Here is a 13,734-nt window from a genome sequence, read left to right as displayed (position 1 = left end):
CTGCATGGGACCGAACTAGGCCTGCTGAATGTGGGTGACAGCTATGTGGCTTGATCTGTTTGAGGGGTCCCTGGCAGTAGGACCAGGACTTATCCCAGGTGTATAAACTGGATTTTTGGAGCCCATTCCCTGTGGTGGGATACCTTGCTCAGCCTTGATACAATGGTGAGGGGCTAGGCTCTCCTTCCACCTTGTTGACTACCATGGGAGGCCTCACCCACTCTGAGAAGTGGATGGGGGTAGAGCAGGAGGGGGGTGAAGAGGCGGGAGAAGGGGAGGGTGGGAGAACTGGGGTTGGTATGTAAAAAAGGAAAAAAATTTAATAAATAAATATATTTTTTTAAAAAATGACACAAGAATCATATACACAAATTACAATGAGATGTAATAAAAGAGGACTAAACAAAATGCTAACTGAGCAGGGCGGTGGTGGTGCACGCCTTTAATCTCAGCCCTTGGGAGGCAGAGCAGGCAGGGATCTCTATGAGTTCGAGGCCAGCTTGGGCTACCAAGTGAGTTCCAGGAAAGGCGCAAAGCTACACAGAGAAACCCTGCCTCGAAAAACAAAAAAACAAACAAAAAAGCTAAATAAATGAGGGAAAAAAACTATTTTTCCCTACCAAAAAAATAAATAAATAAATAAAAAGGAAAATGGCTTTTCAAAAGCAGACTATATCATTACCAAAAGTAATAGGCGCCAATAACATTAGCTTCTAAGTTTTCCACGAGCAGTATGCACAAGCAAACCCAACTTTTAAACTCTCTTATGCCCATTCTCCTATCTCAAAGTAAGAGTTCTAAGAGTGCAGGTGAAACAGGGTATGGTGGGGATCAAAACATTTGGGGGGTGGAAACAAGAGGTTAGGGAGTTTAAGGTCATCATCAGCTATGTAATGGGTTTGTCGCAAGCCAGAGAAACAAGAGACCCTGTCTCAAAATGGGTTCATGCCTGTATTAGGTTGGTCTTTTCTTTTGTTGAAGAGTGGGGAGGTTGGGACAGGGTCTTGTTATGTGGCTATATATAGCACAAACTGTCTGAGAACTTGTCATTCTCTTGCTACAGCCTCCCAAAGGCTGAGTTTGATTTTTTTTTCCTTTTTTGGTTTTTTCGAGAAGGGTTTCTCTGTGTAGCTTTGTGCCTTTCCTGGAACTCGCTTTGGAGACCAGGCTGGCCTGGAACTCAGAGATCCGCCTGCCTCTGCCTCCCTCCCGAGTGCTGGGATTAAAGGCGTGTGCCCCCACCACCCAACTGAATTTGAGTTTTGTATATTTAAGTGGCCCAACACCAAGGCTCAGGCAAAAACAATTAAATCACTACTAGAATATTAAATATTCAGAGCTAATTTAAATTACCCTGGTAATCAATGAACAAATCTTCTTTCAACATAGAACAGAAAAGAATCTTTACATCCTTGAGGTAGATTTCTGGAAGCTGGCCAATTTTCAATGTATAATCATAGATATTGCTCTAACATGACAATTTATTTACAAGACACTTCCCTGGAATATCAGTTAAACCATGTATTTGTCCTTGTAAACTAACAAACAGGACTGGACAGACGGCCCATTAGATGGGCATTATTCTGTCCCAGCCTGGTGACAAGAGTGGAGCCACATCAAAGTATAAAGAGAAACAAGTCCAAGAATTGTCTTCTGATATATGCACACATGCACTACATGTGCAACCTTTCCCCACCAGACAGATGATAGATAGATAAAATAATACATACGTGGGGGGGGGGAGACAAACAGAAGTTAGACACGCACCAGTACGGTGACACAAGCTTGTAATATCAGAACTTGGGAAAAAGTACAAGAGATTTAAGGACAGTCTTGTTTCATGTGTTTGAAACTAACCTTAGTAACACAAAATCATGTACCAAAAAGTCAAAAACCAAACAAACAAAAGAGCTAGAGAGATGGCTCAGCAGTTAAAAGTAGTTGCTACTGCAGAGGACCCAAGTTTAGTTCACAGCACCCACATAGGCAGCTTACAACCAACTACAGCCCTAGACTGTTCAAAGCCCTTTTCTAGCACCTGCATGCAAATGGTGCCTGTACATACACTTCAGTGTACGTGTATACACACACACACACACACACACACACACACACACACACTTCTCTAATAACTTTTCTAAAAAGAACAAAGTTCAACATGCAGCAGTAATAACTCCAGCACTCACAATCAGAGGTTGACGGAGGGAGATCTTAAGGCCAGGCTGGTATATACAGTAAAGCCTTGTCCAAATACCAAAATAGACAAAAGGACAACTAGACTGTAAAAACGATCCACTGTAAAACTGGACCATCTTAATTTGAATGACATAACAGAAAAATCAGGGCTGGAGAGATGGCTCAGTGGTTAAGAACACTGGCTGTTCTTCCAGAGGACCTGGGTTCAATTCCCAGCACCCAATTGACAGATCACAACTGTCTATAACTCCAGTTTTAAGGAATCCTAAACCCTCAGACATATATGCAGGCAAAACACTAGTGCACACAAATAATTAAAAAATAAATCATTAAAAAAATTTTAAAAAATAGGAAAATCATTTTATTACAATAATTTCTAGTAGACAGTTCACATGCTCTCTCTCTCTAGGGAAAGCTCTGTGGGGGGGGGGGGAATCGATGAATACACTAAATACAGGATTGAAAAACCATTTCTAATATCATGTTCCAAGATGAAATGTGAATAAAGAATCAGTTCAGGTTTAAGCCAAAGGAGGAAATAAAATGAGTGAAAGGCTGGTAAACAGCTGAATGGTAAAGTGCTTGTGTAGCGTGTGGGAAGCCCTGTGTTCTATCCTCCTCATGGAAGAGGAAAGCATTAAGCCTATGAGAGGAACTTGATCACAGGATTTCATCAGTAATAAAAATGTAACTGGGAAACCTCAGTCAATACTAATAACGAAATTCACCAATACTGCAGTATGTGTAAGACAGTCAAAAGCACAAAGGTTAACACCTCAAGTCTCAGGAAAGTAAAGGACACAAAAATAAGTAAGACCCAGCACTAACTGTTTTAAAAATGTTTGTGACTGAACCCCACTGTAAGGCAGTTTAGATTGTCAAGCTAACACACTGATTGTAAGCTCAAGACTTACAAACACTATCTTAAAACAGAAAGGTTACACTGGCCATGGTGGCACCCGCCTTTAATCCCAGCACTTGGGAGGCAGAGGCAAATGGATATTTTCAGTTAGAGAGTTCCAGGACAGCCAAGGCTATTACAGAGAAACAAACAAACAAACAAAACAAAACAAAAGTTACACCAAGAAATTAATTTTATGACAAAAATATTTGTAATTCAGTTTGAAAACCATTTATGAATTAATAAAATGGGAGAATGGAGCTCCTTTGAGGTAGAAAATCTACATCAGGTGACAAAGGAGCTATATGCTTTGAAGCATTGTCCCTGGAGAGCCCCGTTGTCTCGGACCTCTTGGCATACAAATGTACAAGAACATGGCATCCTCATGTAACCCAAGGTGACTGAGAATGACCTGAACTCTGATCCTCCTACTTCTAACCTGAGCCATAACCCCAGCTTTTTAAAGTTTTTAATGGAGAAACTTGAAGCTGTTCCAGTCTCTCTTGTTTTTTTCTGATTAAGAAATGGCTTCTGAAGCTGGGTGTAATGGTGAAGGCCTTTAATACCAGCACTCAAGGTAGCAACAGGGGGGATCAATGAGTTTGAGGCCTACCTGGTCTACATAGTGAGTTCCAGGACAGCCAGAACTACATAGCAAGACACTATCTACAAAGAAATAAAAATAAAAACATAGTCAAATAAAGGCTTATGGGGAAGTAAAGACGGCTCAGCAGTTACAAGTACTGGCTTTTCTTGACAGAGGGCCGAGTAATTCGAGAAATCCACAGGAGTCTGCTGAGGGAGTATTAGGGAGTTTATCAGGATATAAATTGAGGAAATACACTCACAAATACAGAACTAAGTAGACAGCTGAATTTGTCCTCTGATCTGACTGGGATCAAATTCACCTGGCAGTCCAATCACACCAGGAAGCAGGAAACGGAGAAGTGGCCTCAGGACCCATCCTCTCCCTTTCTTTTTAAGAGGTCACCTACAACGGCAAGCACCACCTCCTTTGGCCTGTAGCCCAAGGTCATGGGAGGAGCAAATACCACTACAGCCAAGGTTCAATTCCCAGCACCTACAAAGCATCTCACTACTGCAACTCCCAACTGAAGGGGATCCAATTTCTGCTTCTGGGCTCCACAGCATAGGCACACATGTCATACAAAGGCACACATATAGGCAAAACACCCATATACATACAATCATTTTTAATTATTAAAAAAATTGGTTTTCTTTTTCTTTTGTGTGTGTGTTGTGGATGGAAAAGAAAATGCTCAGTGGATGCATATGGGCCTGGACATTCTTATTTTTAATGTATATGAGTGTTTGCCGGTATGTACATATGTAAAGCACGTGTGTATCTGGCGCTCAAAGAAGCCAGAAGAGGGTATACAATATCCCTTGGAACTGGTTATCATTCAGGTGCTTGGAACTGAGCCCAGATTCTCTCCAAGAGCAACATGCTCTTAACCACTGAGCCATCACTTCAGCCCTTGAACTTTTTTATCCCTAGTACATAAAATAGGGGGGGAAAGTCAGAAGGGGATGAAACTGTGACTTGAAATCAAATATGCCATTTCGCTGTGCTGTTATGCACACTGCAAGTGAAAACAAAAAGAATGACAAACAGTTTTGAGTACATTGTTTTATTTAGTATAGTACATAAAATTCCACTGTTAGGAATGCTAGGTCGGCCTGGCGGGGGCAGCACACACCTTTAATCCCAGCACTCGGGAGGCAGAGGCATTCGGATCTCTGTGAGTTTGAGGCCAGCCTGGGCTACCAAGTGAGTTCCAGGAAAGGTGCAAAGCTACAAAGAGAAACCCTGTCTTGAAATAAATAAATAAATAGATGGATGGATGGATGGATGGATGGATGGATGGATGAATGAATGAATGAATGAATGAATAAGGCTGGAGAGATGGCTCTGTGGTTAACAGCACTGAATGCCCTTCCAGAGGACCCAGGTTCAATTCCCAGCACCCACAATGGCAGCTCTCAGCTGTCTGTAGTTCCAGTTCCAGGGGACCCAACTCCCATGGCAAAACACCAATGCACACAGAATATAAAAACAAAATTATTTCTTAATGGACAGGCAGTGGTGGCGCACACCTTTCATACCAGCACTCAGGAGACAGAGCAAGGAGGATCTCTGTGAGTTCGAGGCCAGCCTGGGCTACAAAGCGGGATCCAGGACAGGCACCAAAACAACATGGAGAAACTCTGTATCAACTCCCCACCCCCCAAAAAAGGAGGACTGCTAGGTCCGTGTGTTAGATCTCCTCATTCCAAAGCAGTGAGTAACCTAAGTCTAACCTTTATCCTCTGTCCATAAACCACACAGCAGATGCTGATTGCTGTGTTGTGAAAGAAAATATCTGGTGAATACTTTACCAGCTGTCAATTATATTTAGGTTTTGGTTTTCTAAAGTTAAAAGTAAAAAAATAAGTAGTACATATTAGTTGACATAAAATTAAATATTTTCTTCTCAAGCTCCTACAGCCTTGGCAGAAATTAATTACATCTTAAGGCTACAAAGAGAATCTCAATAAGATTGGTGGACTGACACAATTAATACATGACATATTCATATATGAAAATATTATAGCAAACCCCACTTATACAGTTCTATCAACTACAATTAAATTGCAGCAAGTATTTTTAAAATGCAAACAATTTCAGACACTTGGAAATTTTAATTAGAAAACAAAATCCATAGAAATCACCTTTTAACAAATTTCAAGTCAAAGAGAGGAAAAGAAACACATTCAATTCTAGAACATATATGTATGTGTAAACATTAGGAGAATTAAAATAAACTAGTCAACTGATAGATTAGAAAAACAGACTATTGACCTCAGAATCAAACATCTAAGACCTTAGAAATGAGGATAATACATTAAGTGGCTTCTAACTGGTAAATACTGAGCTGAGGAAAAAGTCATTACCCTTTATTTCTAGATGAGATTTAAAGTTAAAAATCAATGTATACCAATTCATACTCTGAAGGATGGCTATTATCAAAAATACAAAATCAGCAAGATATTGTGACTCACACCTGTAATTCCAACACTCAGAAGGCAGAGGTAAGAAGATTGTAATGAACTTGACCTAAACTACAAAGCTCTCAAAAACAAAACTCAAAACCACTTTTCTTCCCCAAAAACAAACTGCAACAGAATTAAAAATAACTCAAGTTGCAGCTTAGTAGTATTGTATACAGTCAACCCACATAAACTCTGGATTCAATTCCTAGCATGCATGCACACTACATACATACATACATACATACACACACACACAACACACACACTGAATAAAGTTTTATAATTAAAAAAAAAAAAAAAAAAACCCAGGGCTAGAGATGGCTTAGAGGTTAAGAGCACCGACTGCTCTTCTGGAGGTCCTGAGTTCAATTCCCAGCAACCACACGGTGGCTCACAACCACCTGTAATGAGATCTGGAGCCGTCTTCTGTACACATAATAAATAAATAAATCTTAGAAAGAAAGAAAGAAAGAAAGAAAGAAAGAAAGAAAGAAAGAAAGAAAGAGAAAAAACCTGAAAGTGAAAAAACTGGAATCCATGTACTGGAGCTAGGAATGTTAAGTGGTACAGCCACTGTGGTATAGTATATCAGTTCTTCAAAAAGCAATGAAAGCAGAGACACCAAAGAAATAGATATGCACACACCCATATTCATAGCATCATGAGTTACAATTTGAAAATCAACCTAGGCATCCACTGACAGATGTAACATATAATGAAATATGATTTTGCCAATAAAAATGAGAAAATTCTGGGGCTGGAGAGATGGCTCAGCAGTTGAGACCACTAGCTGCTCTTCCAAAGGATCAGAGTTTGAGTCCCAGTACCCACCCTGTAGCTCACAACTGTCTGTAACTCCAGTTCCATGTTATATGATGCCCTCTTCTGGCCTACTCAGTCACAGCATGCACATGGTGCAGACATCCATCCCAGCAAAACACCCATACACATAAATAAATCATTTAAAAAAATTAATGAGGGGTTGGGGATTTAGCTCAGTGGTAGAGCGCTTGCCCAGCAAGTGCAAGGCCCTGGGTTCATCCTCAGCTCCACAAAAATAAATAAATAAATAAATAAATAGATAGATAAATAAATAAATAAATAAATGATAAGTAGATGGATGGATGGATGGATGGATGGATGGATGGATGGATGAATGAATGAATGAATGAATAAATGATAAAATAAAAAAATTAATGAAATTCTGATACATACTATAACTTGGATGAACCATGAGGATATTACGCTAATAAAATGAACTAGTCAAAAAAAAAAAAAAAAACCAAAAAAAAACAAAACAAAACAGCCATGTCTGACTCTAATGAGGTACAAAGCATAATAAAATTAAGAGAGAAAAGAGTAGAGGGTAGTTTTCAGGGAGCAGTAACCAGTGTTTCAAGATGAGAAAACTTCTACAGACTGCAAAATTATGCAAATGAATTAGACCAAATGTATTGAACACTAAACTATACTTTTTGTTACTGTAGTTTTTTGAGACAAGGTTTCTCTGTGTAGCCTTGGCTGTCCTAGAACTTGATCTGTACACCAGGCTGGCCTCAAACTCACAGAGATCCACCTGCCCCTGCCTTCTGAGTACAGGAATCAAAGGCACATACCACCACCACCTGGCTATTAAACTATACTTTTAAAAAACAGTAAAGATGTTTGGGTGTAGTGGCACATAACTTTGGCAGAGCGTTTGCCTAGCATTTCTAAAATCCTGGGCTCATTCTGCATAATAAATTAAATTAATCAATCAAGACCTACTAATTAAGTGAAGACCTTCAAATCCAAAAGCTAAGAATGCTAAAGAATGCTTATGAGGCCACCTATGTATCAAACATAAGGCCATGGGGAGGAAGGGACAGAAGAAAGAGGTGGAGAGGGGAAAGAGAGAAAGAAAACATGCCTATACACACAAATAAGTAAATAAATATATAAATGTTTAGAAAAAAGATAAGGAATGTTAAAAGGTCTATAATCCCAGCATTTGGGAGGTGTAGGCAGGATTGAGAAATTCAAGGTCATTCTTAACTTGAACTCAAGGCCAGCCTGGTCTACAATTCTAGGGCAGTCAGGGCTATATACATACCCTGTCTCAAACAAAAAACAAAGGAAAAGAAAAAAAATCATTAAGATTGGAGCTACAGAGACAGCTCAATGGTTAAAAGCACACTGTTCTCCAAGAAGATCCAAGTTCAAGTCCCAGCAAGTATATCAGGCAGCTCACAAGCACCTACCATTCTAGTTCTGGGGGATCTAATACCTCTGGCCTCGCATGTACCTGCTCTGGTCTTCTCTCTCTCTCCCTCTCTCCTCTCTCACTCACTCACTCACTCACTGACATGCACATTTCCCCCCTCTCTCACACACACACTCTCAGATCATGATAATAATGACTCTTTTAAAAAAGTTAAGCAAAACCACATTCTGATTAGAAAAGGCGATTCAATCCAATCCTTTTGTTTTGCTTCATTTTTGACGGTGCTGGGGGCAAAGCCTCATGCATGCTAGGCAAGTATGCTAACAGTGAGCTTCATCCTCAGCCCTGGAAGAAGCAATTAAATTTTTCATATATTAAAAAAGGAGGGAAATGGGGAAATGGCTGAGAGGTTAAAGGACTTACTGGAGGGTTGGGGATTTAGCTCAGTGGTAGAGCGCTTGCCTAGCAAGCTCAAGAGTTCGGTCCTCAGCTCTGAAAACAACAACAACAAAAAAAAGGACTTACTGTTTTTCCAGTTCCCACCCCCCACACGAGGCTAATATACACATAAACTCCAGCTCCAGATGATCCAATGCCCTCTTCTGGCTTCTGTAGACATTAGGCACACCTGTGATGCACATACATATATGCAGGCAAAACATAAAAAATGAAATCAAACCCTTTTAAAGAGAGTGGTGAGATAGCTTAGCAGATGAAGGAGCAAATTTAAATCTCAGGACCCACACAGAAGAGAGCCAACCCTAGCAAACCTGTACTCTGACATCCAAACACATGCTCAGACAGCCCCCAACAATAGCATTTTTATGTTTAAAAAAACAAAGAACAGGGGTTGGAGATTTAGCTCAGTGGTAGAACGCTGCAAGCACAAGGCCCTGGGTTTGGACCTCAGCTCCGGAAAATTAAAAAAAATTTAAAAGCCAGGCAGTGGTGGCCCATGCCTGTAATCCCAGCACTCGGGAGGCAGAGGCAGGTGGATCTCTGAGTTCGAGGCCAGCCTGGTCTACAAAGTTAGTCCAGGACAGGCTCCAAAGCTACAGAGAAACCCTATCTCAAAAAAACAAAACAAAACAAAACAAAAAACAAAAAACAAAGAACAAAATACATACATATTAGCAGCACTGACTAAAACACTGCACTGAAATCTAGTTTACAAAGTGTTTTTACTTTCAGAGATGAGACTTCAAAAGTCTCACCCAATGCCTACTTAATTAAAATGAAGCAGAAGCTTCTATGCACACAAAATGATCTACATACATCCAATTCTTTCTCAACCCAATGAAGCCTGAAACCTAAAGCCTGATGTGGGAGCCCATAGCTCTGCTCCAAGAAACCAGGAAGCATGAATGTCAGAGGCAGGAACACTACATGCACAAGCTCAGCCTCAGCTACACAAAAGCTGCTGTCCCCAAAATAAATAATAAATAGCAGGATGGGATAACACACACCTTTAATCCCAGTAGAGGCAGGAAGATCTATGATCTGTGAGGCCAGTTTGGTCTACACAGTGAGTTTCAGGCCAGCCAAGGGCTGTCTTAAACCTGTCTCAATAATAAGTGCAAAGCCAGCCTGGGCTATCTTAAAAAATAGTTTATCAGCTGGGTGTGGTTGTGCACGCCTTTAATCCCAGCACTGGGGGGGCAGAGTCAGTGGGATCTCTGGGCTCCAGGACAGTCAGAGCTACACAGAGAAACTCTGTCTAGAAAAAAAAAAGGGGGGGGGGGGGGTAATAACTACTGGAAAATTACCAGGATACCAGACATTAACTACATATGTACATACAACATTTTCATGCAATTCAAAATATAAAATAGGAAACAAAAATGTCTGTTCTGTGCTTAAAATCCCAGTTAAATCAAAGCCTTTGGAAATCTGACTCTTAATCTATCAAGTTTCAATTACAACAGTCTTTTTAAAATGTTATCCTGCTCACTAGGCATGTTGCCCAACACACTTGTAATCCTAGTACATGGGAGGCTGAAGCAGTGAAAGGCCAGTTTCCACTACTTATCAAATTCAAGGCCAACCTGGGCTACGTAAGACCCTGTCTAAAAAAATAAAATAAAAGATTATTTTAAGGATAACTGTAAGTAACCAGCCATTAATGTTACATTCTAGTCAAAGAGTGGCAAACAAAAAGATAAACGGATGTCTTACTTAGGGTTTGATTGCTGTGATGAAAGACCATGGTCAAAAAGCAAGTTGGGGAGGACAGGGTTTATTTGGCTTATCCTTCCACATAGCTGTTCATTCATAAAGAAAGCCAGGACAAGATCTCAAACAGGGCAGGGAACTGGAGGGAGGAGTTAATGCAGAAGCCATGGAAGGGTACGGCTTACTGGGTTGCTCCTCATGGCTTGCTCAACCTGCTTTCTTTCTTTTTTTTTAGTTTTTCAGGACAGGGTTTCTCTCTGTAACAGCCCTTGCTGTCCTGGAACTAGCTCTGTAGACCAGGCTGTCAATGAACTCAGAGATCCACCTGTCTCTACCTCCCAAGTGCTGGGATTAAGGGCGTGTACCATCATAGCCCAGGTCAACATGCTTTCTTATAGAATTTAGGACTATCAGCCCTATCAGTTCACACAATGGCTGAGCTTTCCCCCATTAATTGCTAAATTTAAAAAAAAAAAAATCTTGCCTACAGCCTGGTCTACAGCATTTTCTTAACTGAGGTTCCTTCCTCTCACATGACTTTAGCCGTGTCTAGCTGACATAAAACTATGCAGTACAATGGGCAAAAATGCATGCTCTCACTCTTTCTGGCCACACTAATTTAAAAGCTTTGAAATACTGTTTGCCATTAGAAATAAGTTATTGAAACAGAGCTTCTAACATTACCATCACATTCATAAGAAACTAATATAACCAGGTGATGGTGGCACTTGCCTTGGGAGGCAGAGGCAGGCAGATCTCTGAGTTCCAGGACAGCCTGGTCTACAGAGCAAGTTCGAAGAACAGCCAGGGCTACACAGAACAAGTCTATCTCAAAAAAACACAAAAAAGAAAGGAAGGAGGGAAGCAAGGAAGGAATTGCCTAGTATGATTTGTGGCTTATTCTCAGAAACAAGAATGTTTGAATTTGTCATAGATTCTACTACGTCTCTTAAGTCTTAACCTCCATGAGTCTCCTTTCCGAAAATGTGACTATTTACCTTATAGGATTAAGTGACATAATGAGAAGCATTCACCACTATACCTTAGAAAATTAGTGTTCAGAATAATTTGAAGCCAAGTGAGCTGGGTCGGCAAATAAACGTGCTTGCCCTATAAACCTGGCAACCTGAGGTACACCCAGAGAACCACAATATAGAGAAAACCAACTTCTCAAATTGTCCTCTGACCTCCACAACATGCTATGTGAGTTACGTCTTTGTTCCAAAAAAAATCTTCATTTTGAACGTACTCTCCTCAGTTGCTTATCCACAACAATCTGCGACAACTGGCTTAAAATGGTTATACACCATGAGTAGTAACAAATACTACTCAAGTGAATTCTAGATATTTCTAAGAAGTCAGTTGGAAGCAGGAATCTTTAGTTGGACATAGACATTATCTTGAAGCGTCTGGTGCTCTAGTTCACAAATGTCATCAGGGGTGGGTCAAGTCTGTAACCAAGACTGCAATCCCAGCACTGGAGAGGGTGAGACATGGGTGCCGCTTTAAGTTCACTGCCATATTGGTCTACAGAATGAGTAGCAGCACTGGAATACACAGCAAGAACCCAGTTTCAAAAAGCCAGGAAAAGATGCCAGATGTGGTGACACGTGGCTGTGATCCCAGCACGCGGGAGGCAGAGACGGGAGGATCACAAGTTCAAAGCCATCCAGTCTACATCGTGAGTTTCCCAGCAGCTCAAAGCTACACAATCAGATCCTGTCTCAAACAAAAAGAGGCAGGAAAAAAAAAAATCTGAAAGGATATTAGAATGAATGAAAACCTGTAATCAAATTAACAGCCTCAAGGTTTTCCACACGACAGGACTGACTACAATGCTCTGAGCAGCCATTCTGACCCAAAACTAGGCTTTCAGCGTCCATCACAGTCCTGTATTCCAAGAACTCCTACAAGTGAAGTAACAATGGAGGTATGCTCAGTCGGCAGGTGCCTATGGCAGTACCAATGCTGGCTGTACTTCAAAGGGCAAAACCGGAGACAACGTATCAATCTGTGTAATATTACGCATTCCTCTTGCCTGTCACCTTTGGATTCTGTATCGGTTTGCAACATTATAACTCACCTGTTTTTTCAGTTACATCTGAGTCTGGCGTGTTTGCCCTGCTACCTTCCCCTTCAGCATTCTCCTCTTCAGCACTAAGAGAAATTGGTGATGAAGGACCAGGCTGGGAGGGCTGAGGGGATGCTTCGGGAGCGTCCTCAATCTTACTCCTTTTCTCAAAGCGAAAACGGTCCAAGTTGAAAAGATTCATATTGATAGAAACCACCTCCCTGAGGGGGCTGGCAGCTTTCAATGAACTAGCTGCAGGGAGGGAACAAAAAAAAGGGAGGGGAATGAGGCCGTGAACACAAGGAACCACACAAAGCCACCACACTTGGCTCGGAGAGAAAGGGGGACCGCACAGATGCCGGGGCCCGGTTCGGGCTGCGCTTTGTTAGGCCAGACGGAGGCGGCCGACAGGCGTCCCTGCCGAATGCCCGTCGCGCCCCCGCGTCGTCGCCCGGGCCCTCGCGGTCCTCACCCGGGCCGCAGAGGCGCGCGCCCGCCTTCCCGCCGCGTCGCCCGAACCCAGCGCTCGCCGCCTCCTCACAGCCCGCCAGGCCCGCGCCTCCGCCGCGGGGACACAAAGGGCCGAGCGGGGAGCGGCGCTGCGCCCGGAAGTAGACGCGGCGAGGCCGCGGCTAGGAGGAAGCCCACAGGCCGGCGCGCCCGCCGCCGAGGGGAGCCCGCCGCCGAGGGGAGCCCGCCCGCCCGCCTGCCCGCCTGCACTTACAGCCTCACGAGCTCCGCGTTGTAACAAAGGTGGAAAAGAACAAAATAATTCCTGGCGGGAGGCGACGGTAGCCCGGCCGGGACCTTCCAAGACAGCGCGGAGCAAGCCACCGAGCGCGCAGTGATGACGCAACACGCAGCCCAGGCCTTCGGCTTCCAAGCGCGGCGTGGTCAGAAAATGTCTGAGCTCGCTGTTGTCATGGTAACTCGTATCTACCTCCGCTAGGTTCTAAGCGTGTGATTGTTCCTTGGTTCCATCTCTCCACGCTAGCTACAGCGCCAGTAGAACAATAGCAACACAATGATAACAAATGGCGTCGTGGTGTATAATTAATATGTAGTCTGTGTGCTATGTTCCACAATGTCAGATATGCAATGTAATTTTTCTCTAGAATTGTGTTTGTCGTTTTGGAC

At 42.3% G+C, this 13,734-nt stretch overlaps 1 protein-coding gene across 2 annotated transcripts in view; it reads right to left on the bottom strand.

Moving 5' to 3' along the window:
* The window catches only part of Smarcad1 (SWI/SNF-related, matrix-associated actin-dependent regulator of chromatin, subfamily a, containing DEAD/H box 1), an 80,207-nt gene extending 66,746 nt beyond the window's left edge, over nt 1-13,461 (bottom strand). Inside the window, exons 1-2 of one of the 2 annotated variants that reach the window (XM_036181172.1) lie at nt 13,070-13,461; nt 12,610-12,849 (exon numbers count right to left, since the gene is read on the bottom strand). In XM_036181172.1, coding sequence (XP_036037065.1) covers nt 12,610-12,799 — 190 coding nt within the window. In that variant the 5' untranslated portion in view covers nt 12,800-12,849; nt 13,070-13,461. The remainder of the gene's footprint in view (nt 1-12,609; nt 12,850-13,069) is intronic. The other variant, XM_036181171.1, reaches the window with a different exon arrangement.
* Between the last annotated feature and the right edge of the window lie 273 nt (nt 13,462-13,734).

The sequence above is a fragment of the Onychomys torridus genome, chromosome 3, assembly GCF_903995425.1.
Source record: "Onychomys torridus chromosome 3, mOncTor1.1, whole genome shotgun sequence".
Taxonomy (NCBI): Eukaryota; Metazoa; Chordata; class Mammalia; order Rodentia; family Cricetidae; genus Onychomys; species Onychomys torridus.
The sequence above is the reverse complement of the archived record's forward strand: the minus strand, read 5'-3'. Positions and strand labels throughout refer to the sequence as shown.